This window comes from Scylla paramamosain, chromosome 45 (genome assembly GCF_035594125.1).
Source record: "Scylla paramamosain isolate STU-SP2022 chromosome 45, ASM3559412v1, whole genome shotgun sequence".
In the NCBI taxonomy this organism is placed as follows: domain Eukaryota; kingdom Metazoa; phylum Arthropoda; class Malacostraca; order Decapoda; family Portunidae; genus Scylla; species Scylla paramamosain.
In genome coordinates this window covers 9,672,818-9,699,971 of record NC_087195.1, presented here as the reverse complement: position 1 = coordinate 9,699,971, position 27,154 = coordinate 9,672,818, and the positions used below count along the sequence as shown (strand labels likewise).

The 27,154-nt window shown below is 40.7% G+C and overlaps 1 protein-coding gene across 1 annotated transcript; it reads right to left on the bottom strand.

Annotated features, from left to right (window-relative positions):
- Nucleotides 1-399: 399 nt before the first annotated feature.
- On the bottom strand, nucleotides 400-26,217 carry LOC135094415 (uncharacterized). The gene is made up of 8 exons (XM_063994490.1): nucleotides 26,073-26,217; nucleotides 12,055-12,136; nucleotides 10,015-11,705; nucleotides 8,544-8,658; nucleotides 8,275-8,409; nucleotides 7,891-8,024; nucleotides 2,221-2,375; nucleotides 400-1,792 (listed from the first exon to the last, which is right to left on the bottom strand). Exons 2-8 carry the CDS (start codon nucleotides 12,118-12,120, stop codon nucleotides 1,611-1,613), a joined length of 2,478 nt encoding a protein of 825 aa, XP_063850560.1. The 5' UTR covers nucleotides 12,121-12,136; nucleotides 26,073-26,217; the 3' UTR covers nucleotides 400-1,610.
- Nucleotides 26,218-27,154: the final 937 nt, after the last annotated feature.

The window sequence follows — 27,154 nt, the reverse complement described above, 5'->3', positions numbered from 1 at the left end:
CACCAAACATAGGAAACAAGTGAATTAGTGAACGATGGCCAAGTTACATGCTTAGTTCATGGAGGGAAACACTCCTCACAGAAAGCAGCCTTATCTCCAGTCTTCTTAGTGGTCAGTGGAGATTAACTTGTGTTACAATGTTACTAGACACTGAAGAGATATTCCTATTTTCTGATATTTTTCATCCTTCCTTGGCCAAACTGAAAAACAAATTCAGAGCTCTTTGCCAGCCCAAGCTATTCAGCCACAAAAACATCTTCCTATATTCCTTTTTTAGCATGCCATTATCCTTTGTTGCATACTTCCATCAAGTACTGTAAGTGAAAGCTACAATGTAAATATGAAACAAAACCATATGTAATACATATGTATATATATATATATATATATATATATATATTTTAAGATCATCTCATGTTCTTCAACACATTTCATGTAATATATTATTCCTTCATAAAATAAAGAAAGCTGAATTAAGGCTTGCAAGTAGAGTTGGAATATTTTACTTGAACCTAATGACTAGCAGAGTAACAAGCCAGGCAGCACTGCATGTGACTAACTCCTCCCAAGCTGGTGCTTGTTTTTCAAGATATGCTTAGAAATTTCTTAATGGGTGACTATCCATTAATCTGTCACCTGAGTGTATTAAATATGCAATAAAAGCAAAAAATTGCCATGGTATTTCTTACAGAAACAAGTAGAGAGGTACATGTTGCAAGTAAATTTTACACTAAAAAAGGTATTGCATTGTTGTCTCACTTTTTTATCACAAAATTATGAGTAACTCGAGAATTTTTGTGAATAAAGAGCACAGCAGAATGTAATGTACTTTTAAATCATTTGAGAGAAAAAAATAAATAGCACACTTCCCTTTCCTCCCTGCAGTAAGGAATGCCAGGGCAAAATGACTTTAAATACACTCAAGAAAACATCAAATACATTTCTTATCATGTTTCTATAGTATTGTTTTATGTTCATATTTGTACTGATTGATAGTCTTGTGACATATTTCAGAAACAGTTATTTGCATAGACACCCTTTCAAAATCCATGGTATACATGACAGCATAAACATGCTTCTTATGTGAAAATGAAATCCCATCAATAATATATATATATATATATATATATATATATATATATATATATATATATATATATATATATATATATATATATATATATATATATATATATATATATATATGGCTGACAGTCACACACAGGTTGGCCCAGACAAAGAAACAGACACTTAGGATGCAAAATAAATGTTGGAACAATGTTGGAAATAAATAATTCAGTGAGTCAGTAAACTGATTAGATTTATGAGTACACCTCTCACTTAGTTCTGCATCAACACTAGTCTGCTGGAAACTCTGAGCCAGTAAACCAATTCATCAATCAGTCAAGTCCTCCTTTCACCATTTAGTTTATAAGTTAATTGGAAATCTTTATATCAGTTAAACACTGAAAGACAATCACTTAATTAGTAAATCAGCCAGTTTTCTTACACCATTCACTTATCTGATCATTCAAACAAAAATATCTTTTAATCAAACACTCAGTAAATTGATGGCTACACATCAGTAAGTCAACCAGCATATCATCCTGTCAGTCCTCCTGCAGGCCATACTTCTTGAGGAACTTCCTGGTAGTCATAGAAACACAATTGCTGTTTTCATCTTCCACACCAAGGCTATAAAGTTGATTGTGTTGTTGGTGTATTGGAGGCACTGAGAGAGGCAGGGCTGAGCCAGGTTGGTCTGTACTTCCATTACTTGCTTTTTTCATTGCTGGAAAGAAATAGTGGTTTATGAAATACTGTATGTCCCTAACCTTTCTTTGTTACTTCTAGGGATTGAAGTTAATATTAAAGTTTACACATATAAACATATAAACTAGGTAGCGTTCGAGAATCATAGGGAAGGAAAATAAAGACAATCTGATAGATTTAAGACTAAAGAGGAGCAAGGGGGACTGGAAACTTTGATTTCTTTTCTTCTAATGAAAATTTTGTCTCAGCTACTCACCTTTAAAGGGAACCTCAACCTAATGTACAGATAAAGGCACTGAATGAGCAGTCAACAGAAAGATGGAAGCAGCAGTCAAGTGGTCAGCAAATGGACATGGTGAGCGTGGTGACCCGAGTTTGAGCCCTGCTAGAAGCTGGTAATTTTCAAAGCTTTCTATCAACCAAAATAAACAACGTTGTACCACCCACCAGGAGAAGCTGCTGCAATGGCTGCAAGCTGTGAGTCTGTGAGGTATTTAGCAGCTGTGGCATCACTTGCATGATGAATGTGTGTGCTGATGCTACTCTGGAACAGTGACACAGCATTGTGAAGACCTGGGAGGTATAGGCTATCCACAAGAGGCCTGTGGGTGATAGTGGTGGTGGTTACAGGTTTTTCATCAACACAAAATAGGTGATAATTAAGTGCAGGAATATAATACTTCTCAAAAGTATCTATCAGTCTATATACCAAACTGGTAATCCCCACACGGGATGGCCCATACAAAGCACCACACATTCATGCACTCATCCTTCACACTCTTACCCTCTCAGCCCCATTGCCCCCTGGTGGAAAGGAACAGTCTTGTAGGCCACCTTATTACACCCCAGGAGCTTAAGTCTGGCACAGATAGCCACATACATCCATAGCGACGCTCAACAGCATACATTGGTTTAAACCTGTCCTTCATAATGAAACTGTTCTGTAACCTGCACCCACTCCAATCCTGAGACCACAACTGTGGCAGGGTACTTCCTACAACTTAACTGGGTTCACACACCAATGGGCAAAAAAAAAAAAAACATTCCTGATCTGAAATAAGCACACATACACACACACACACACACGCACACACACACACACACGCACACACACACACGCACACACACACACAAGCTGATTCACTGCTCTGTGATCCAGGGCTACAGCATGATGGGAGACATACCCAAACTACACCTGTTCAAACCAATATGCTCTTAGCTATGAATTATGTATCCTTATCTCTGCACCAACAGGTTCTTTTAAGTATTAAGGCCATAAAACACTATGTCCCAACCTATAACTTTTTATCCAATCACTTTACCATCATCCTTACATCAGCAAAGTGCAGGTTATATTTCATCATGATATAGGCACCTTACTATGCGAAAGAATGACTTTTAGAGTCCTGTGTAGTAACATAATGAGTCTCTGTCATGTGGCTAGTAAACAGAAGAGTGTTAGGTATTTGTAAGCATAACAGTAGCAGTTGAGAGAAGGGTTCCCATGAATGATGTAATAAATACTTATACTGCAACATGATACAGCTAACATACTATGACCACACAATGACTCAAACCTGTTTTGCAACTATAATAAAGTTCCACATCTGTCCACTTTCCACTTGCTCAATGGCAGCAAAAACTAGTCAGAAATTGATGGCCTGTATATGAGTTAACTGGAAGCTTTAGAGAATGTAAGGAGGGCAGATGATAACTGGATGAAAGGAGTTAAGGCCCATCCACACCAGGACACTTTATTTGCAAACTCTTCAGTAGACACCTGCCGAAACGATAATTACGCCCAGTGAGGTCTAAAGCACTGTTCAGGGGGTGCTGTGAACTTATCAATAAACCCAGCTGTGACCTCACTGAACATTTCCCTTTGTGTCTCACAACACTAGGAGGCAGTCACAGCCTGCCCTCTAAAGACAACTCTCTTCCTCCACACAAAACTACAAGCACCTGATAACACACACACCCTTCACTCAAAAATTTTAAAATCATCATGGCGACTCCTACACCAGCCTCGGAGTCCCCATCTGGGGAGGGGACCATAAATGTCCCCAGGTCGGACTGCCTTTCTGTCGACGACCCTAAGTGTCTTGACACCCCCCTCAACTTTTTCTTCATTAACTTCTGCAACATTCGCAGTCTAAGATCTAATTTTCAATCTGTAGAACACCACCTCTCCTCTTCTAAACCTCATCTTCTTTTCCTCACTGAAACTCAGGTGTCTGAGGCAACTGACAATAGCCCCTTTTCTGTTCCCTCCTACTTTCTCTATCCTCATTTTCGATCCAAAGCTGGATGCTGTGTTTATGTGTGCAATGATTTAACCTGCTCTCGTGCCCACGCTCTTGAATCTTCTGAGTTTTCCACCATCTGGCTATGACTATAGAGTCACTCTCATACTAAATTTATCTGTGCTGTATACCTCTCACCTAACTCCTCTGACTATACGAAATTCTTTGACTACTTAACTTCCAAAGTGGAGCACATTCTGACCCTCTTCCCTTTTGCAGAGATCTCCATTCTTGGAGACTTCAATGTTCACCACCAGCTTTGGCTTTCCTTTCCCTTCACTGACCATCCTGGTGAACTAGCCTACAACTTTGCTACCCTCCATGACCTAGAGTAATTGGTGCAACAACCTACTCATATTCCTGACCATCTTGGAGATACACCCAACATTCTTGACCTTTTCCTGACCTCTAATCCTTCTGCTTATGCTGTCACCCTTTCTTCTCTGTTGGGCTCCTTCGATCACAATCTTATATCTTTATCTTGTTATATTGCTCCAATCCCTCCTCAGGATCCTCCTAAGCGAAGGTGCCTCTGGGGTTTTGCCTCTGCTAGTTGGGGGGACCTGAGGAGGTATTTTGCTGATTTTCCTTGGAATGACTACTGCTTCTGTGTCAGAGACCCATCTTTGTGTGCTTAGTGCATAACAGAGGTGATAGTGTCTGGCATGGAGGCGTACATTCCTCACTCTTTTTCTCATCCTAAACCTTCTAAACCTTGGTTTAACACAGCTTGTTCTCATGCTATACATGATAGAGAGGTGGCCCACAAAGGGTACTTAAGCCTTCAATCACCAGAATCTCATGCACTTTATATTTCTGCCCGGAACCATGCCAAGTGTGTTCTCCAACTAGCCAAAAACTCCTTCAATAACAGAAAATGTCAAAACCTTTCAAGATCTAACTCCCCTCGTGACTTCTGGAATCTAGCCAAAAATATCTCCAATAACTTTGCTTCTTCTTCTTTCCCTCCTCTACTTCAACCAGATGGCACCACTACTATCACATCTATTTCCAAAGCTGAACTCTTCGCTCAAACCTTTGCTAAAAACTCTACCTTGGACGATTCTGGGCTTGTTCCTCCCTCTCCTCCACCCTCTGACTACTTCATGCCACCTATTAAAATTCTTCACAATGATGTTTTCCATGCCCTCACTGGCCTAAACCCTCGGAAGGCTTATGGACCTGATGGGGTCCCTCCTATTGTTCTCTGAAACTGTGCCTCTGTGCTTGCATCTTGCCTAGCCAAACTCTTTCAGCTTTGTCTGTCAACATCTACCTTTCCTTCTTGCTGGAAGTTTGCCTACATTCAACCTGTTCCTAAAAAGGGTGACCGTTCTAATCCCTCAAACTACCGTCCTATTGCTTTAATTTCCTGCCTATCTAAAGTTTTTTAATCTATCCTCAACAGGAAGATTCTTAAACATCTATCACTTCACAACCTTCTATCTGATCGCCAGTATGGGTTCCGTCAAGGACGCTCTACTGGTGATCTTCTGGCTTTCCTTACTGAGTCTTGGTCATCCTCTTTTAGAGATTTTGGTGAAACTTTTGCTCTTGCCTTGGACATATCAAAAGCTTTTGATAGAGTCTGGCACAAAGCTTTGATTTCCAAACTACCCTCCTACAGTTTCTATCCTTCTCTCTGTAACTTCATCTCAAGTTTCCTTTCTGACCATTCTATTGCTGCTGTGGTAGACGGTCACTGTTCTTCTCCTAAATCTATTAACAGTGGTGTTCCTCAGGGTTCTGTCCTGTCACCCACTCTCTTCTTATTATTCATTAATGATCTTCTAAACCAAACTTTTTGTCCTATCCACTCCTATGCTGATGATACCACCCTGCACTTTTCCACATCTTTTCATAGACGTCCAACCCTTCAAGAGGTAAACATTTCACGCAGGGAAGCCACAGAACGCTTGACTTCTGATCTTTCTAAAATTTCTGATTGGGGCAGAGCAAACTTGGTATTGTTCAATGCCTCAAAAACTCAATTCCTTCATCTATCAACTCGACACAACCTTCCAGACAAGTATCCCCTCTTCTTCAGTGAAACTCAACTGTCCCCCTCTTCTACACTGAACATCCTCGGTCTGTCCTTTACTTATAATCTGAACTGAAAACTTCACATCTCATCTCTAGCTAAAACAGCTTCTATGAAGTTAGGTGTTCTGAGACGTCTCCGCCAGTTTTTCTCACCCCCCCAGCTGCTAACTCTGTACAAGGGCCTTATCCATCCATGTATGGAGTATGCTTCACATGTCTGGGGGGTTCCACTCATACTGCTCTTCTAGACAGGGTGGAATCAAAAGCTTTTCGTCTCATCAACTCCTCTCCTCTAACTGACTGTCTTCAGCCTCTCTCTCATCGCCACAATGTTGCATCTCTAGCTGTCTTCTACCGCTATTTTCATGCTAACTGCTCTTCTGATCTTGCTAATTGCATGCTTCCCCTCCTCCCGTGGCCTCGCTGCACAAGACTTTCTTTTTTCTCTCATCCTTATTCTGTCCACCTCTCTAATGCATGAGTTAACCAGTATTCTCAATCATTCATCCCTTTCTCTGGTAAACTCTGGAACTCCCTGCCTGCTTCTGTATTTCCACCCTCCTATGACTTGAATTCCTTCAAGAGGGAGGTTTCATCAATTTTTGACCACTGTTTTGACCCTTTTATGGGATTGGCATTTCAGTGGGCATATTTTTTTATTTGATTTTTGTTGCCCTTGGCCAGTGTCCTTCCTACATATAAAAAAAATAAATAATAAATAAAAAATAAAAAATAAAAAAAAACTGTTTTGTAAACAAAGAAAATGATTTCCAAACAGTTTGCTAACAAAATTTGCAGGTTATTTGTTCCCCATCCAGAATGGGAAACATTTAGGAAACATTGAGAGAGTGACAGACTTTAGTGAATGAATATGTGAGTGAGTGAGTATGTTTTGTAAGTGAATTAATGAGTGCATCTGCAAGAGAATGCACACATGCACTTGTCAGTGACTATTGATGAAAGCAGCAGTTAGCAACAATTCACTCTATGAAATGTTCTACTTTCTAATAATGATCTGGGCAGGAAACACTGTTTGGAAGTTGTTTGCGAAGTTTGCAAACTAAGTGGACTGGCCCTTAGAGGACTGAACATAGTACTTCATTATCTTGTTATTTGGCAGATAAGTGGTGTGTGTATATATATATATATATATATATATATATATATATATATATATATATATATATATATATATATATATATATATATATATATATATATATATATATATATATATTAGCATGTTCAACTCACTGCTGAAAAAAACTTAGGTTCAAATTCCTGGCTGGGCAGTGGTAGATTTGGGTTGATGTGGAGTCTGGCTTTAACCCCTCAACCATGAACTCCCCATCACATTTTGTTAACAGTGACAAGGTAGACATGACCCCCCATCACATTTTGTTAACAGTGACAAGACAGACATGACCCCCATCACATTTTGTTAACAGTGACAAGGTAGACATGAACACCCATCATATTTTGTTAGCATTGACAAGGTAGACATGAACCCCCATCACATTTTGTTAGCAGTGACAAGGTAGACATGAACCCCCATCACATTTTGTTAACAGTGACAAGACAGACATGAACCCCCATCACATTTTGTTAACAGTGATAAGACAGACATGACCCCCCATCACTTTTTGTTAACAGTGACAAGGTAGACATGAACCCCCATCACATTTTGTTAAGAGTGACAAGACAAACATGACCTCCCATCACATTTTGTTAACAGTGAGAAGACAGACAAGTCCAATAGCAATGCCTTAACCTGCTGCTGGGGGTGAGGGTGGCAGGGTCCAGGAAGCTGATGCCAAAGCTGACCAGCTGTTGTCTCACTGCCTCTATCTGGGGATCTGGTGTGGTGGCCTCCCCTGGGCTGTCCCTTGCTGCCATGCCCTGCTGCTGTACAACACATGAGGAGACAAAATTACCTGCAGGAAGTGTCAGATAATGAAAAAAAAAAAAAGGTAACAAAATGAAAAACAGCCAAAAGGGATGTAAGACAACCAAAAAGAAAGAGAAAATAAAAAAAAAGGGATTGTAATCTCTCTCTCTCTCTCTCTCTCTCTCTCTCTCTCTCTCTCTCTCTCTCTCTCTCTCTCTCTCTCTCTCTCTCTCTCTCTCTCTCTCAACAAATGAACCAAAGACACACCTGTAAGGAAGTTGTGACTGGTTGATGATGGTGATGCTGATCATGTCGTTGCTGGTGGTGGTGGTGGTGGTGCTCATGATGTTGCTGTTGCTTCCCTTGTGCAGGACTGGTGTGAAGGATCTGCTGAATGTTAGTCTGGAAATAGAGGGGCAATTAGATATGAGATTAAAACAACTCACTTTAATATAAGCCTACACCATAAAGTGGATCTCAGTGCCTCATTCACTATAATTCACAGATGCCTCTGGTGCTGACCAGCCAACACTCACCAAAACATTGTGGTAGAACGTGGTGCCTGTGTGTGGTGGGATGGAGGAAGGGACAAAAGGGGTACCAGAGTCCATCCCAACCACAGCTTCCTGCCACCCATCTCCTGCATTCACCCTGAGGCACACAAACTTTCCTGTCATTTCCTTCATGTACAGTTGCCCCAGAAGTGGTATCAGAAAATCAAATTAATTTAATATCTACAAAATCAAATAAAAGTTAATATATGGTCTAATGAACTGCTATAAGAACTGCAAGGACCACAAAGAATTGGGGATGTCATGGATAAAGGAAACTGCCATGTCTTTTTGTAGATGTCCAACCCTTCAAGAAGTAAACTGTTCATGCAGGGAAGCCACAGAACACCTGACTTCTGATCTCTCTGAAATTTCTGATTGGGGCAGAGCAAACTTAGTATTGTTCAATGCCTCAAAAACTCAAATCTTTCAACTCGACACAACCTTCCTAAAAACTACCTCCTCTTCTTCAGTGACACTCAACTGTCCCCCTTTTCTAAATTGAACATCCTTGGTTAGTACTGTTCAATGCCTCAAAAACTAAATTCCTCCATCTTTCAACTCGACACAACCTTCCTAAAAACTATCCCCTCTTCTTCAAAGACAATTAACTGTTCCCCTCTTCTACATTGAACATCCTCGGTCTCTCCTTTACTTATAATCTAAACTGGAAACTTTACATCTCAACCCTAGCTAAAACAGCTTCTATGAAGTTAGGCATACTGAGTTGTCACTGCCAGTTTTTCTCATCCCCCTAGCAGCTAAGTCTATACAGGGGACTTATCTGCCTATGTATGGAGTATGCTTCACATTTATGGGGAGTTCCACTCATACTGCCATTTTAGACAGAGCAGAATCAAAAGCTTTTTGTCTTATCAATTCCTCTCCTCTAATTGATAGTCTTCAGCTTCTTTCTCATCACTGCAATGATGCAGTCTTCTATTGCTATTTTCATGCTAATTACTCTTCTGATCTTGCTAACTGCAGGCCCCTCCTCCCATTGCCTCACTACACAAGACTTTCTTCTTTCTCTTATCCCTATTCTGTCCACCTCTCTGGTGCAAGAGTTAACCAGTACTCTCAATCATTCACTCCTTTTTCTGGTAAACTCTGGAACTCCCTGTCTGCTTCTGTATTTTTCTCCTTCCTATGACTTGAACTCTTTCAAGAGGCAAGTTTCAAGACAGTTATCCTTCAATTTTTGATGATTCTCTTGACATCTATTTTGGGACTGGCACCTCACTGGGATTTTTTTCCCTTTTTTTTTTGTTTCCTTTGGCCAGTGATCCTCTTATATGAAAACAGAAAAAAATATTTTTTTAAGTAAACTTTTGACATAAAACATTTTGTAGAACATTATCACTACAGTGACAAAATTAAGTTTTGCTATGGTCATATCAAACAGATGTGGTCAGATCTTAATTCAAGCAGGGAAAAGAATTCACAAAAACAGTACCTAGTGAAGCCACTGTTGGTGGGAGCAATGGGAGACAGTGGTGCTGGCCTAGCTTGATCCCACTCTTGGGTGTTTGGCAACTCACTGTCCTCTTGTGAGTCTTTTGGAGTCATCTCTGAGGCTGACTCACCATTGTCCCTTGGCTGTCTATGATGGTGGTGCAAGGAAAAAGATTCTTGACCATCACTTATGTCTCTCAGCCAAGCCTCCTGCCCTGGTACCCTTGAATGTCTTGGGTATGCAGGTATATCCTCCTCCTCTTTCTCCTTCTCCTGATGCTTGACTGAACCAATCAACTCTGGCCAGGATATATCAGTATTAACTGCCACAGTCTGAACTGCCAGCTGTTGTGTATCTTCTGTCTGTGTGGCTGCATCTTGATGTAAAACATTTTGCTTTTGCATCATTCTTCCCTGGCAGTTTGTTGTTAGTGTTCCTTTGCCTTCCTCCTTTTCCTGCTTGGCTTGTCTTTCCATAATCTTCTGGAGGTCTAAAGTTAGCTTTAAGATTTGCTGTTTCTGGTCTTCAATGAGCCTGTACACAACAGGGTCTGCTGGACTATAAGGAAGTCTGACTGCTGGGAGCACTGGTGAGTAATGGTTATCTGGATGGCCCCCAGGCTGCCCCTGTGGATATTCAGGACCCTGGGTGATGTAGGGGCTGGTAGATGGGACAGGGACGGATGATGAGGCTGGAGAAGACCAATCCTTGTTTCCACAGAGACCTTGGTAATGAGAGGGTGGCCTTGTTTGTTGAAAATGTGGCAAAGACTCATTGATAAGAATGGCATTCTTGTGGGTATTGGTGAGTGGTGTCAAAGGCACTGTGGTGGTGGTCCTGGGAATGATGTTGAGGCTTACAGGAGGATATGGTGATGTGAATGTGTTAGTCTGTGCTGTGCTGGTGCTTGTGCTTGACGGGAAGGTGTGTAGCATGTTGTTGCTGCTATCACCCTCAGCAGAATCTTTCATGTCTGAACTATGAGGTAGGATGTGAGGAGATATGGTAATATCTGCAGGTCTGTTCTGCTGAACATTCTCAGTGACTGAAGGCACAATGTTAGTACAAGCACTTACAAGATCATGTCTAACAATTCTGGCAGGGGGAACTATAAGAAGAGGTTCTTGATGCATTCTCAAAGGATGAGAGACAGTGCTGGCTGGGGAAAACCTCTGCTTGCTGGGAATCAATAATTTCCCTACAGAGCTGTCTGTCTGCAGAGGCTCTTCCTGAGCCTCTGTAGTGCTATTAGCAGTACAATGAGTGACAGGACTATACAGCTGAGGATTGTATTCCCTGGCAAGCTGGATAGGATGATTGGAATAAGATGGTGAGGCTGTGTTCTGGAGTCCCTTGTTCTCCCTCTCTTCCAGGATAACTCTGTGAGATGGCATAGATCTTGGAGTGACAATGGATCTAGAGTGACCTTTGCCCTTCACTACAGGTTGTGATGGAGCAACTCTTGGGATGTTGCAAAGGAACTCCTGTGTTGGCTGTGGCTGTGGCCATCTTGTTGTACCTTGGGTGACTTCCTGACCACCAGATGTGATCCTTACCATTTTTGTGTTACTCTTGGGTTGGCTTGAGGTGTTGGAGGAGCCAGGATTTTGTTGCAGTGCCTGCCAAGTGAAGCTGCTGTGACTATCACACATAAGTGACACTTCTGACACAGCATGCTTGGGAGTGCTGACCTGCAAGAAAAATACTAATGATAAGTAATGTACTATTAAATTTTTTTTCCTTTTTACATTTACATCCTTTTACATTAGTATCTATCTACATACTATCAATCTTTCTTACACCTCACTTGCCTTGGAAGTATCTCCCACAGGAGAGCCCATGGTAGAAAAGACTTCATCCAAACACTATCTTCTTGACTAGTGAATTGCTTAGCCTTTACCAACACCTCTTTCATACATGTACTCCTTTTCCTTATCCTTCCTCCTTCCAAATGACCTCTCTTTTCTACAAGGACATTCATTTACCCTAACACTTTCTATAACTATTAAAAGGGAGATCAGGTCAGCATGCGTTACCTACCTCCAGGACAGCTGGCTTGGGGGGCGGAGTCAGTCTGGGTGATGTATCTTCCATGGTGCTCCTCATGTCCTTACTAGTGTTCCTGAAGGATGACAGTAAAGTATTCAAGTTCACACCATTAACACTAGCATAGGAACTTAACTATTGTTGTTTACTTGTAGTATGGTCTTTACATCATAATGATCTAAATTAAACATTGACTATAGTAATGAACTTGGAGTAACCATCTCCAAGGAAATCAAATCAAACTGTGAATAATAAATTTTTATTTATTAGTCTATCTAAAGTTCATTCTACCTTGCTCACTGCAACTTCATTTTGAAGGACTGGAAGAATTGGTAAAAAATGCTCATTAATCCTTAAAAGGAACAAATGCAACCTTGAAGGGACTGAGAGAGGGGAGCTTTCTTCCTTGGTCCAGTTTTATGTACTAAGTGAATGTGTTTGGTTATGCGAGGTAATCACAGGCAGTGTACTGAACCTGCTGTTGTGGAATGGTGTAGCTCCCAGCAATAACTTACATCATAAGAGTTCATGCAATTGCTATTGGGCTGGCACAATAGCAATATGCAACTTCACTTAAATCTATGGGAAGGCCCAAGAATCCAGGAGGAAGAGAAGCAAGCAAGAGAATCTTTAGGCCTAAACCAGTGGTTCTTAACCTGAGGGGCACACCCCCATAGGGGAACATGAGTGATTTCCAGTGGAGGGTGCGGGCCTCAGGTGAAAAGTATACATTTTTCCAGTTATGTATTATTTTCTTGACAAGAGCATGGAACAGTACTGTAAAGATAAGTTTATGAAATAATGCAGAAGTATTGTCATTACTAACTCTTGTTTTCAAGTCTCCCAGGCATACCATTTTCCATATACACTGACCCCCCCTCCCTGCCCTCTGATACCCATGACAGGGGGTGGTGGGGAGGATGTTAACGTGTCCTGGACCTGTATACTCCTTGTTGCTCACTGGTGACCCATGAGGCCCAGTCTTTCCCAGACAACCAGTCTACCACACATGTTCATGGTTATTACACCTGTTCTTTCACATTTCTTAAGGTGAGACTGTTGAGGTATTTTCATCTCATTTGTTATATTTATGAATTTACCTAAACATGTTGAAATACCTTAATTAAGTTTATTGGTGAATTGTGAACATGCATATGTTGCTTTATTTGTTTTTCAAGAGTTGCAAATTAACATTGTAATAAATCGGAAGTTGGTGGTGCTTAAAATCACGTGCTATTTACAGTACAACTGTACTAATGGTCATAATTATTTGTTTCTTGAACATATGTTTAATACTGTTCATGATTCTGACATTGTTCTTGTTTATTATTACTACTATAATTATTATAGTGATGATTATGGTCATATTATGATTGTAGTGATGTAGTCACTTAAAGTGTGTTCGTTCATGTGTGTCACTAATGATGTGTTCATTGTGACCTAGTGGACTGAAAGCGCCACGCTGAGGTGCAGACGTTGTGGGTTTGAATCCTGAATGAGATGTCATGAGTTATGTGATTTTTGCTACCTCGCAAAGCATTATGAGTAATTCTCTTCCACTGAGGGTATTCCCTCATTTAAATTGAATTCACTGATTAGTTTTTATTTACTGAACATGTGGTTGTGGTTATCATCATTTTGTTGTTTATTATTAAACAGTGACGTACACCTTACCTTACACGTGTGTTGGTTCACAGATACGTATTGTCCACTGCATATCAAATAATTTGCAGTAAGTGCCAAGAAGTGGAAGTATATTGAAAATTATATTCGTTTTGGATTCGTGTCCCTCCAAAAGGGTGACACTGAGGTCTCACAGTGCATGATGTTACAATACTCTGAGAAATGATGGAATGCAGCCCTCATGCTTGGAATGAGGACAACACATTCTGCTTTAGCTGACAAGCCCAAGGCATTCTTTGAAGAGAAAAAAAAAAAAAAAAAAAAAAAAGCATACCTTGAAACATGCTAAGTTGGATGACAGTGTGTCCTTTCAGCAACAAACTTTAAAGGTTGTTGAGGCTTCCTATGAGATCACCATGTTGATTGCAAAAGAACAAGAAGAGCCATAACATTGGAGAGTGTCTCATAAACCAAGTATACTCTGTGCAGCAGGACTCATTCTAGGGAAAGATAGTGCACACAAGCTTTCCCAGATTTCTCTGTCAAATGATACAGTCAAGAAAAGGATTGATGAATTGTCTCAAGATATCAAAGATCAAACTCTCAACCTGTTTTTGCCATCAAGTGTGAAGAAATGACTGATATCACTCAGTGTTCTCAGTTACTGATGTATGCTTGTTTCATGTCAGGCAACAATATAAGAAAAAATTATGTTCTGTCACCCCATGGAAGGCTGCACAACAGCAGAAGCTATTTTTCATGATTCATCTAACTTTTTTCAAGAAGATCAACTTTCTTGGGACTCGCTGGTAAGGGTATGTAATGACAGAGCTCCAGCTATGCTTGGGCTGCAGTCTGGGTTCATCACAAAGGTGAAAGAAAAAAATCCCTCAGCAATGAATACACACTGCATACTTCATCATGAAGCCTTAGCATCCAGAACTTTGCCTGCTGAAATAAGGGATGTCCTGAACATGGCTATGAAGGTAGTCAACTTCATCAAAGCTGGAGCCTTAAACAGTCGTCTCTTCAAACTGCTATGTAAGGATATGGAATCTGAACATGAAGCCTTGCTTTTTCACATGAACGTACAATGGCTATTAAAAGGGAACATGCCTGGACGCTTTATGAGCTATGAGAAGAAGTAGCAATATTTCTAGATTCAAAGCAGAAGGCAAACTTTCATGACAAATTCCAGTCTGAAGGCTGTCAGATAACTCTAGCTTACTTAGTGGACATTTTTGAAGCAGTGAATGTTGTGAAACTTAAACTACAAGGGAAAAACATCAACATCATCATGCATCATGACACCACCTGAGCCTTCATGGCCAAACTCGACCTCTGGAAATGTCAAATTCAGCAAGGAAATACAACCAGTTTTGGGAACTCGGATTCTGCTGTCGCTCACTGTAACCTTGACTCAGAGTCAGAGAAACAAATAATCACTCATCTAAGTGACTTGAGAGCAGAATTCATCAGATACTTTCCTGATATAGATGAGAAGCATGAAGCCTGGAAATTCATCAGGAACCCATTTCAATGTGAGGTAGCTGATGTTGCTGATGAAATCCAGGAGTTCCTTGACTTGAAGTTCAACTCCTCAACTAAAAGAAGACTTCGAAGATATGAATTTGCAGACATTCTGGGTCAAGTACCTTCCTGTTTACCCTCTGATCTCACATCAGGCTCTCCAGATTCTAACAATGTTTGGATCCATGTATTTATGTGAAACTGCATTTTCCACACTCGTTGCTATCAAAACCAAGTATAGAAACCGCCTGAACGTTGAAGGGGACTTATGCTGTGCACTCTCAAGCATTCAACCACGTATTCAAGATCTGGTAGCTAAGAAGTAGTGTCAAATACATCAATAATCATGTATTCAAGATCTGGTAGCTAAGAAGCAGTTCCAAATATCTCATTAACCATGTATTCAAGATCTGGTAGCTAAGAAGCAGTGTCAAATATCTCACTAACCATGTATTCAAGATCTGGTAGCATTAAAACAGTGGTGTCAAATATCTCACTAATGTAAGTCCTGCTTAGTAAATGGACCAAAAAAGGATTTCTTTAATTTTCTTTTTAAATCTGGGATTTGTCTATAGATACAAGGGGGGGCGTGGAGGGAAAGAGCAGCTCCTAGAGGGGACATGGTAGTAAAAAAGTTGAGAACCACTGGCCTAAACTAAAACCAATCAAAACATCAGATAATACTGAAATAACATGAACATTTTCGTCAGAGACCTAAGTTAGATTTAGGTTAACTGAATTCATAATTCTACTGCTGATCCCTTCATTCTGTAGATCATGACACAGAGTACACACAGTGCCAAGGAATTAATAGGCTAATGTTATTTCCATAATCCCCAAAATATCTCATGGCCTGAATAAACATGGATAAACATCTAAAGGCAAGCAATAATGTCAAATAATATAAAGGATTAGAAATGAAGTGCATGAAGAGCATGGTATTTCTTAGTAACTACTGTTTCTTACAAAAGATCTTCCCCCTCCCCCACAGCAAGCCTGAGGACCTGTGGGAATGTGGGGTTTTTGGGTGGGGAAGCCAAAATAAGTGAAATTTGTTGTTCCAAAAAAGTCTATGGGGTTTTTCAAATTTAAAATCCATAAATATGCACAAAATATTCCTAGATTACAAAATGCATTTTATAATTTTATATAAACTAACAGAGGGTATGGGACACAGCCCTGGATCCTCCCCAAAAGGTTACTAACCTAACTTAACCAGAGGGGCTTCTCCACCCAACCCCCTAGCTCTCCCCAATGGGTTACTGATTCAACTTAACCCAACTTTACATGGTTTAACCTAACCAGAGGGGCCTGTGCCCAATGGGACCCCACTGAAGGGTTACTAATCTAATCTAACCTCACCTAACCTAACCATGGGGGCACAGGCCCCCCCCATAGATGCTCCCACAAAGGGTTACTAATCTAACCTCACCTAACCTAACAGGGGATTGCATTCCCCTTGACCACCCCTGAAGGGTTACTAATCTAACTTCATGTAACCTAACCTAACTGGAGAACTGCACCTCCCCTTGACCCCTAAAGGGTTACTAATCTAACTTTACCTAATTGGGGGGCTATGCCTCTCTTGGACATCACCCTTCCCCCAAGGTTACTAATCTAACCTCACCTAACCAGGGGGAGCTGTGTCCCCACCCTTGGACCTCTCTGATGGGTTACTAATCTTTACAGCTTCCTGGTGATGGGTGAGTTTGGCAAGCCTGAACAATTCATGATGGCAGTCACTAGAGAATTGGCAGGCTATGAGCCACGGGGTGGCAGAATCATATATTCCCAGCATTCCTTAACCCTATCCTGAAAAAAAATGCCTTGCTTCCCTCAATGTTAGTGTGCATCTCACTCTGTTTCTCTCTCTTGGAATGCAGAAATACAGAAGAAAACAGATATAAAAAAAAAGGAACAATTTGTTAATAATTTTGCTAGTTATATTCCAAATTTTGTTTCCTTGCCAGTCTTAAAATTCCTGTGAAATAAGATTCCCATATAATCAAGTAGGCAACATCAGTTGGTTTGTTCCTTTACAGAGCAATACAAGATTATACGTAGTGCATCATAATATATGACAACCGCAAGTGCAAGTTCTTAGCAAATCGCTAAGAACATGAAGAAATTTTAGAAATAAAGTGAATAAAGACAGTATTATTCGGAACTGCAATAGCAAAATCACGTGTTAGAGTATGGGGTTTACCAGAAAAGTCAAGCACTGCCTGGGGATTGAACCTGAGACCTTCCACTTGCCAGGCAGACATGCTAACCGTAACACCACTCACTTCCTGGTGACAACCCAAACACATTAATAGAAATAACATGATACAGGAACTACATTATTTGGCACCTCAAGCAGTGTTATGAGGCTCAGTCTGGCAAGAAAGCGTTGGTGAATATACTGGTCATGGACTTAGATTCTGGAAGACACCTTCACTTTTTAATGAATTAATATGGGCTTCATAAAGGAGAGTGCTCACTAAAACCTTCACAGACGGTAAGTACTGTATGTATACAGTGCTGTGCCAAAATATTATACAGGTCAGCGTGGAGCAATGATTGTAAAGATTTACCAAAACCACAATGAAGCAACCTTTCAAGATCTAACTCCCCTCGTGATTTCTGGCATCTAGCCAAAAATATCTCCAATAACTTTGCTTCTTCTTTCCCTCCTCTACTTCAACCAGATGGCACCACTGCTATCACATCTATTTCTAAAGCTGAACTCTTTGCTCAAACCTTTGCTAAAAACTCTACCTTGGACGATTCTGGGCTTGTTCCTCCCTCTCCTCCACCCTCTGACTACTTCATGCCACGTATTAAAATTCTTCGTAATGATGTTTTCCATGCCCTCGCTGGCCTAAACCCTCGGAAGGCTTATGGACCTGATGGGGTCCCTCCTATTGTTCTCCGAAACTGTGCCTCCGTGCTTGCACCTTGCCTAGTCAAACTCTTTCAGCTCTGTCTGACAACATCTACCTTTCCTTCTTGCTGGAAGTTTGCCTACATTCAGCCTGTTCCTAAAAAAGGGTGACCGCTCTAATCCCTCAAACTACCGTCCTATTGCTTTAATTTCCTGCTTATCTAAAGTTTTTTAATCTATCCTCAACAGGAAGATTCTTAAACATCTATCACTTCACAACCTTCTATCTGATCGCCAGTATGGGTTCCGTCAAGGCCGCTCTACTGGTGATCTTCTGGCTTTCCTTACTGAGTCTTGGTCATCCTCTTTTAGAGACTTTGGTGAAACTTTTGCTGTTGCCTTGGACATATCAAAAGCCTTGATAGAGTCTGGCACAAAGCTTTGATTTCCAAACTACCCTCCTACGGTTTCTATCCTTCTCTCTGTAACTTCATCTCAAGTTTCCTTTCTGACCGTTCTATTGCTGTTGTGGTAGACCGTCACTGTTCTTCTCCTAAATCTATTAACAGTGGTGTTCCTCAGGGTTCTGTCCTGTCACCCACTCTCTTCTTATTATTCATTAATGATCTTCTAAACCAAACTTCTTGTCCTATCCACTCCTATGCTGATGATACCACCCTGCACTTTTCCACGTCTTTTCATAGACGTCCAACCCTTCAGGAGATAAACATATCACGCAGGGAAGCCACAGAACGCCTGACTTCTGATCTTTCTAAAATTTCTGATTGGGGCAGAGCAAACTTGGTACTGTTCAATGCCTCAAAAACTCAATTCCTCCATCTATCAACTCGACACAACCTTCCAGACAACTATCCCCTCTTCTTCAATGACACTCAACTGTCCCCCTCTTCCACACTGAACATCCTCGGTCTGTCCTTTACTTATAATCTGAACTGGAAACTTCACATCTCATCTCTAGCTAAAACAGCTTCTATGAAGTTAGGTGTTCTGAGACGTCTCCGCCAGTTTTTCTCACCCCCCCAGCTGCTAACTCTGTACAAGGGCCTTATCCATCCATGTATGGAGTATGCTTCACATGTCTAGGGGGGTTCCACTCATACTGCTCTTCTAGACAGGGTGGAATCAAAAGCTTTTCGTCTCATCAACTCCTCTCCTCTAACTGACTGTCTTCAGCCCCTCTCTCACCGCCACAATGTTGCATATCTAGCTGTCTTCTACCGCTATTTTCATGCCAACTGCTCTTCTGATCTTGCTAACTGCATGCCTCCCCTCCTTCCGCGGCCTCGCTGCACAAGACTTTCTTCTTTCTCTCACCCCTATTCTGTCCACCTCTCTAATGCAAGAGTTAACCAGTATTCTCAATCATTCACCCCTTTCTCTGGTAAACTCTGGAACTCCCTGCCTGCTTCTGTATTTCCACCTTCCTATGACTTGAATTCCTTCAAGAGGGAGGTTTCAAGACACTTATCCACCAATTTTTGACCACTGCTTTGACCCTTTTATGGGACTGGCATTTCAGTGGGCATTTTTTTTTTTATTAGATTTTTGTTGCCCTTGGCCAGTATCCTTCCTACATAAAAAAAAAAAAAAAAAAACAATTAAAGACAATAAATCTGTGACATATATGTATGTTATTCAAAATACTCAGAATGACAAACTCTAGCCAATAAGGTGTGCCACAAGTGTCAAAGTGAATCTGTAAAGTACTGGAATAATACCCAATGGTGAATTAAGAAATATTAGGCAGAGGGATACAGTGGCATAGCTACACCACAAGAAGCCAGTGCCCCCCACATGCCCACCCACTGGTCATGGCTGCTGTGTGACATGGGAACCATGGTGTCCCACTAGGACTGTGGGAGCCATGCAGTATTATAAATAATTTCTACAAATAATTTATCCTTGGCCTCAAATACAATGAATATTTTCTCTCTGCTTGAAAGAAACATGCCTCTGAGTTAAATGCACACCTTCTATTAGTCAGTCTTAACAGCGACGAACATAACCAAATTACACCAGTTATCCTTACAAATTTTCTATTATGCCTTCTGTTTGTACATGTCTCCTTCTTGTAGTGTATGCATTCTGGACATAACACAGTCAGTGACCAATCATACTATAGTGGCCATCCTGGCTCTCACGTCTCAGTCTCACCCAGCCCTGATTGGCATCATCTTCACTTTCAAGAGTCTCACCAGCCCTGATTGGTATCATCTTCACTTTCAGGTAATATATATTAAAAATTAAACCATTTTTATTCTATATAGTCCAATAACACATGTATGTACTACAATACTAGTCTGTAATCTTTAGTGTGCAGCTCTAGTGTAATGTTACTCATGTTGCTCCCCAATCACTGATGTTCAGGCTCATTTCGCTGGCTATACATGGGATGACTTGAAGCTTAAAAAAACAGGGGTAGTGTTATAGCCTGATAGGAAAACAATGACCTTATGATTTTACATGGCCCACTCAAGACAGAACCTATAAAACACTGGTAAATCTTTTAATCTGGAATTAAATTATATTTTTTATATGATTTATTTATATTTATATTTATATTTATATTTATATTTATACGATTTATTGTGGTGAAAAGGTCACATTAATCATGCCTCACTGCCTCAAGTTAGGCATTCTGAGACGTCTCCGCCAGTTTTTCTCACCCCCCCCAGCTGCTAACTCTGTACAAGGGCCTTATCCGTCCATGTATGGAGTATGCTTCACATGTCTGGGGGGGTTCCACTCATACTGCTCTTCTAGACAGGGTGGAATCAAAAGCTTTTCGTCTCATCAACTCCTCTCCTCTAACTGACTGTCTTCAGCCTCTCTCTCACCGCCGCAATGTTGCATATCTAGCTGTCTTCTACCGCTATTTTCATGCTAACTGCTCTTCTGATCTTGCTAACTGCATGCCTCCCCTCCTTCCGCGGCCTCGCTGCACAAGACTTTTTCTTTCTCTCACCCCTATTCTGTCCACCTCTCTAATGCATGAGTTAACCAGTATTCTCAATCATTCATCCCTTTCTCTGGTAAACTCTGGAACTCCCTGCCTGCTTCTGTATTTCCACCTTCCTATGACTTGAATTCCTTCAAGAGGGAGGTTTCAAGACACTTATCCATCAATTTTTGACCACTGCTTTGACCCTATTATGGGACTGGCATTTCAGTGGGCATTTTTTTTATTAGATTTTTATTGCCCTTGGCCAGTGTCCTTCCTACATAAAAAAAAAAAAATGATGAGTGGCAGACACACAGGAGTGGCAGCATGCATAAAGCAAGAGGCATCATTTGCTTTCTATGTACACTGTCATGCCTATTGTCTAAACCTTGTTCTTATAGATGTTGTCAAATCCTTATCAGATGCTGCACAGTCCTTCTCGTTACTGGAAAAACTGTATGTATTCATCAGTGGATCTTATGTCCATGCAAAATGGTTGGATGTGCAAAAGGAGCTGCATCCCAATGAGCAAACTAGAGAGCTAAAACAACTTTTAGATACTAGATGGGCTTGCAGGTATGATACCTGCAAAGTAATGAAAGAGAGACTGCATACAGTCGTAAGTGTTCTAGAAGGTTTAGCAAATGACTGCAGTGCTCACAGAGCTGTTGATGCAAGAGGACTTTTAGGTTAAATAAATGCTTCGTTTCCTATGAACCTAGTCATTATGACATACATTCCTGGCAAAATATATCAGTTATCAAATTTGCTACATTTAGCCAACCTTGACCTGGTAAAAGCTGTAGAATTAATTGAAACTGTAAGAGCACACCTTGAAGAGATGCAGTCAGATCCAGCCTTTTTTGATGCTTTGTGGGATGAAGTTATGAAAAACTCAGAGAAAACTCAAAGAAAAAACTCAAAGAAATGAAAACTGTCTACACAATTGCAGGATTTTTGTTGTTACTGATTTTTATTGGAAAACAGTCAGGGAGCACACACTCTCACAACCTTCACTGAAAATTTCAAAATTCATGGTGACTCCTACACCAGCCTCGGAGTCCCCATCTGGGGAGGGGACCACATATGTCCCCAGGTCGGACTGCCCTTCTGACGACAACCCTAAGTGTCTTGACACCCCCCTCAACTTTTTCTTCATTAACTTCTGAAACATTCGTGGTCTAAGATCTAATTTTCAATCTGTAGAACACCACCTCTCCTCTTCTAAACCTCATCTTTTCCTCACTTAAATTAAGGTGTCTGAGGCAACTGACAGTAACCCCTTTTCTGTTCCCTCCTACTTTCTCTATCCTCATTTTTTATCCAAAGCTGGATGTTGAGTTTATGTGCACAACGATTTAACCTGCTCTTGTGCCCACACTCTTGAATCTTCCGAGTTTTCCACAATCTGGCTATGATTACAGTCACTCTCAAACTAAATTTATCTGTGCTGTATATCTCTCATCTAACTCCTCTGAAACTTTTTTGGGTGAAACTTTTGCTGTTGCCTTGGATATATCAAAAGCTTTTGATAGAGTCTGGCACAAAGCTTTGATTTCCAAACTACCCTTCTACGGCTTCTATCCTTCTCTCTGTAACTTCATTTCAAGTTTCCTTTCTGACCATTCTATTGCTGCTGTGGTAGACGGTCACTGTTCTTCTTCTAAGTCTATTAACAGTGGTGTTCCTCAGGGTTCTTTCCTGTCACCCACTCTCTTCTTATTATTCATCAATGACCTTCTAAACCAAACTTCTTGTTCTATCCACTCCTACATTGATGATACCATCCTGCACTTTTCCACATCTTTTCGTATATGTCCAACCCTTCAGGAAGTAAACATTTCATGCAGGGAAGCCACAGAACGCCTGACTTCTGATCTTTCTAAAATTTCTGATTGGGGCAGAGCAAACTTGGTATTGTTCAATGTCTCAAAAACTCAATTCCTCCATCTATCAACTAACACAACCTTCCAGACAACTATCCCCTCTTCTTTAATGACACTCAACTGTCGCCCTCTTCTACACTGAAAATCCCTGGTCTGTCCTTTACTTATAATCTGAACTGGAAACTTCTCATCTCATCTCTAGCTAAAACAGCTTCTATGGAGTTAAGTGTTCTGAGACATCTCCGCCAGTTTTTCTCAACTCCCCCAGCTGCTAACTCTGTATAAGGACCTTATCCGTCCATGTATGGAGTATGCTACACATGTCTGAGAGGGTTCCACTCATACTGCTCTTCTAAACAGGGTGGAATTAAAAGCTTTTCGTCTCATCAACTCCTCTCCTCTAACTGACTGTCTTCAGCCTCTCTCTCATCGCCACAATGTTGCATCTCTAGCTGTCTTCTACCGCTATTTTCATGCTAACTGCTCTTCTGATCTTGCTAATTGCATGCTTCCCCTCCTCCCATGGCCTCGCTGCACAAGACTTTCTTTTTTCTCTCACCCCTATTCTGTCCACCTCTCTAATGCAAGAGTTAACCAGTAATCTCAATCATTCATCCCTTTCTCTGGTAAACTCTGGAACTCCCTGCAAGAGGGAGGTTTCAAGACACTTATCCTTCAATTTTTTATTTATGCTTTGGATCCTTTTATGGGACTGGCATCTCAGTGGGCCTTTTTTTATTTTTTGGATTTTTGTTGCCCTTGGCCAGTGTCCCTGCTATATAAAAAAAAAAGATCAAAAGTACACTGAGAAATACAATGGGTAATGTGAGATTAGGTAATTTTGCTGTCTTGTCAACTGAAGACAAGCAAGTTAAAAACCTTGATTTAGAAATATTTGTTGACAAGTTTGCTGAGAATCACAAGAACAGAAGAATTTTGCTAAAGTGAGGTATTTTCATTTCCTCAGTGGCAAAAAACATATTACTTTGCCTGATGTTTCAAAACTTCTGCATTTTCTTTATTTACAGTATCAATTATGTTATTTCCTTTTTTTGTATAAGTGGTAATAAATGTATTTAATTTTTGGCCATGACTTTTATTTTGTTCTCAATCAGCAACTGGATGATACCCTACAGTATTCACCACACATCTGATCTTACTCCTAGAATAAAATATAATAACCTTCCATAATCCATACAGCTTCAGATGATCATTGGTCAGGATGCAAAATATGCTGGGGAATGGGAATGGGAATGGGGATGGTTGTCACTAAAATATGCTGGGGAATGGGGGGAGGGTTGCCACTATGAGTGAAAGTAAGTCCCCACTCCCCAGTCTCCAGCGAGCTCCCCAGCTGTATGGTCTTGTTCGGCTTCATTGTGCCCCTTCATAGTCAGCTGTGCCCCCCAGGTACCCCTCCAATGATAAATACCTAGCTACACCACTGGAGAATTGATAATAAAAGGACTGACAAAACATCAGTTTGTCAGCCTTTGATGATACTGAAATATTATCAGAGTACTATTTTAGATTTACACCATCATACTCTACAACAGTGGGAATGTGATTTTTTGCATACCTTGCTGGATTCTAAGAAACTTTATCTCTGAGTTTCTGTGGAAAATCCATAGTTTTCAAAATAGACACAGGCACTTCCCCAAAAAAACTCCTTAGACCCAATCCTGTAGGATAAGTTTAGTTATATTAGTATCCCAGAGGGGAGATTGAGTGAAGCACAACTAATCTAAGTACAACTTAGATTAGTGTTCCTGGAGGGGGAACCAGGACAGCACAGCCCACCCCAGCTAAGTTAGGGGGATAGGGGGTTTATGGTGTAAATTTAAAAATTTACCATTATCAGTTTTCATCTGAAGGCAAGGTTTGGTATGGTTAGGTTTAGATTCATTCAGTTCATTAATTTTACTGCTTATCCCTTCACTATTTAGATCATGACTTGAAAAGCATCATAAGTTAAGCTGGATATCACATCCATGTTACATACAAGCATGAAACTCACATGTCATGGAGAAAGGTTTAGTGACCTTGCCATAAACATAAAAAAATTGGTGGGCATTTTTCTGGTATGGCTGTAATAGCACTCAAGAGTGTGGAGAAATTTGATATTTTCTAAATCCAATGAGCTCTGCACCAGCCAAGAGTAAACACTGAAATGATATTCTTTTGTTTATAACTGGGATTTGTGGGTAGCAGCATATTAGGATTTCATGGTATCTATACACCTGATCCTTCCAATCACGCAGTGCCACTCATGAGGCCATTCCTGAGGCCACCAATTATGCCTTTCCATAGTAGGTTCAGTTACACTTTTCGTTTTAGAGACGTGTCAGACACTCTGCTCATTGACATTTGTTAATGTGGCTATCCAATGGAGGAAGGTGAAGCGAACAGTGCCAATGTTAAGCAGGAAAAAAAATCACTATGCGAGATATTTAGCAACAGCAATGGTTAAGATGTGATACACAGATACAAGGAACAGGTTCCATGTGTTTATCAAGGAAGCCGCCAAACTGTACCCACCTCCATTGCCCCGGTAATCTTCGCACCATACCAGTAATGCATAACGATATAATTTTTGAAGTCCCTCGTTAGATTAGGTTATGCTAGGCTAGGTTAAGTTATGCTAGGCTAGGTTAGGTTAGATTAGATTACGTTAGGTTATGCTAGGTTAGGTTAACGTCCTAGCGGGGGTGGTGTCCAGGGGGCACAGCCTCGACTAGGTTAGGCTATGCTAGGTTTGGTTAACGTCCTAGTGGTGGTGGGTCTAGGGGCTAGGACAGGTTGGGAAAATTTGAAATATTTAGGTAAATTTCCTAAGATTTATGAACGCCCTTATTTCATTTTTTTTTTTTTTTTATCACCCCTAATACCCCAGATTTCCCACGGGCCCCCGAGCTTGTTTGAGGGGTTAGAGGGGGGATGTGGGGAAATGAGAAGGGGCGGACTTCTTATCAAAAAATATCGCGTCATATCTTGCCCAGAAATAGTCCGTGTCAGGAAAATGATATTTAACATACCAATTTCCTGTTAAGGTTACTTCCAAAAACCTCAACGTTTCCTATCCTGAATAAACAAGGTAAAGGATTATAAATGAAGTGCATGAAAAGTACAGTCATGTCCAAATCACCTCAATGTAATGCGATCTGAATAGCGTGAGTGAAAAGGAGGAAGGATGAATGCACAGAACAAGGCAGACAGGCTGGCGGGGGCCACCTGTTGCTCTGCCTCAGCCCCACACCTCACCGCTCGTCGCCATGTGCTTTTAGGAGTGATGTGACCTACTGACACTCACTTACCTCCTGTTTTACTGGCAAACTACTCGAAATACTAAAGATGCCTCGCCACTCAACCTTCAAAATTGTAAACACTGCGTGCGATTCCCTTCACTCGCCTTGACTGGTTTTGCCATCGTCGGGTAGTCTCGTTATAAATCCTACCTTACCTATACAATTATGATGTAAATAAACTGGTCCTGTTAGCAAAATAATATAAATCATTCAGAAAATATGGTTATAACATATGGATAATGGTATAATCAAAGTAAAGTAGTTCACTCTTATAATTTATCTTCGTAGTGCAAATTTCGAACGTGGTTGAATCAGAAACAAGAGAGAACGGTAGTTTTTAATGGGAGAACTATGTAGTTAATGGATCGCACATCTCTTAAAGACTTACCGAATATTTGCATTCATACTCACAAAACACTTCCAACTGCCGACCTATCAGTCTGCTCCAAGATTCTTGAAAGACTTATTACTTCCCAATTATATCTGCTCTCTTCCAATTTGGTTTCCGGCCTGTCTATCTCTGATCAATTTCCGGCTCATGATAATGTTAGTTCGCACCTGGACCAAGGCATGGACGTCGATGTTCTTTACTTCAACAACAGCAAAGCATTTGACGTTGTAAGCCACCGTGTCCCACTATCCAAGTTATCAATAATTGGTATCAGTAACCTTTTGCCTGGCAGGATTAATTATTTTCTTTCTAGTCCCAAAATGCAAGTTGTCCATTACTCCTCCAGCTATGTCATTGATCTTTGTGGTGTTCCTCAGGGTTTGGTCACTGGCTCCCTTTTTTTTCTGATCTGCATAAACTATGTTATTGCTGATCTCCGATGAAAATATGTTTTATTTGCTGATGACCTCAAACAGTACCTTGCATTTCCGTAAAGGAAATCTAATGCTTTTGGTGGTATTTTGTCTCTAC

What these genes read in the sequence shown, in the direction of transcription:
- LOC135094415 (XM_063994490.1), bottom strand. Translation starts at nt 12,120, where the DNA reads ATGAGGAGCACCATGGAAGATACATCACCCAGACTGACTCCGCCCCCC. An exon ending in CGTTCTACCACAATGTTTTG is followed by an intron (nt 8,410 to 8,543) that starts GTGAGTGTTGGC and finishes CTCTATTTCCAG; the next exon opens with ACTAACATTCAGCAGATCCT. An exon ending in CATTGCAGCAGCTTCTCCTG is followed by an intron (nt 1,793 to 2,220) that starts GTGGGTGGTACA and finishes ATTTCTTTCCAG; the next exon opens with CAATGAAAAAAGCAAGTAAT.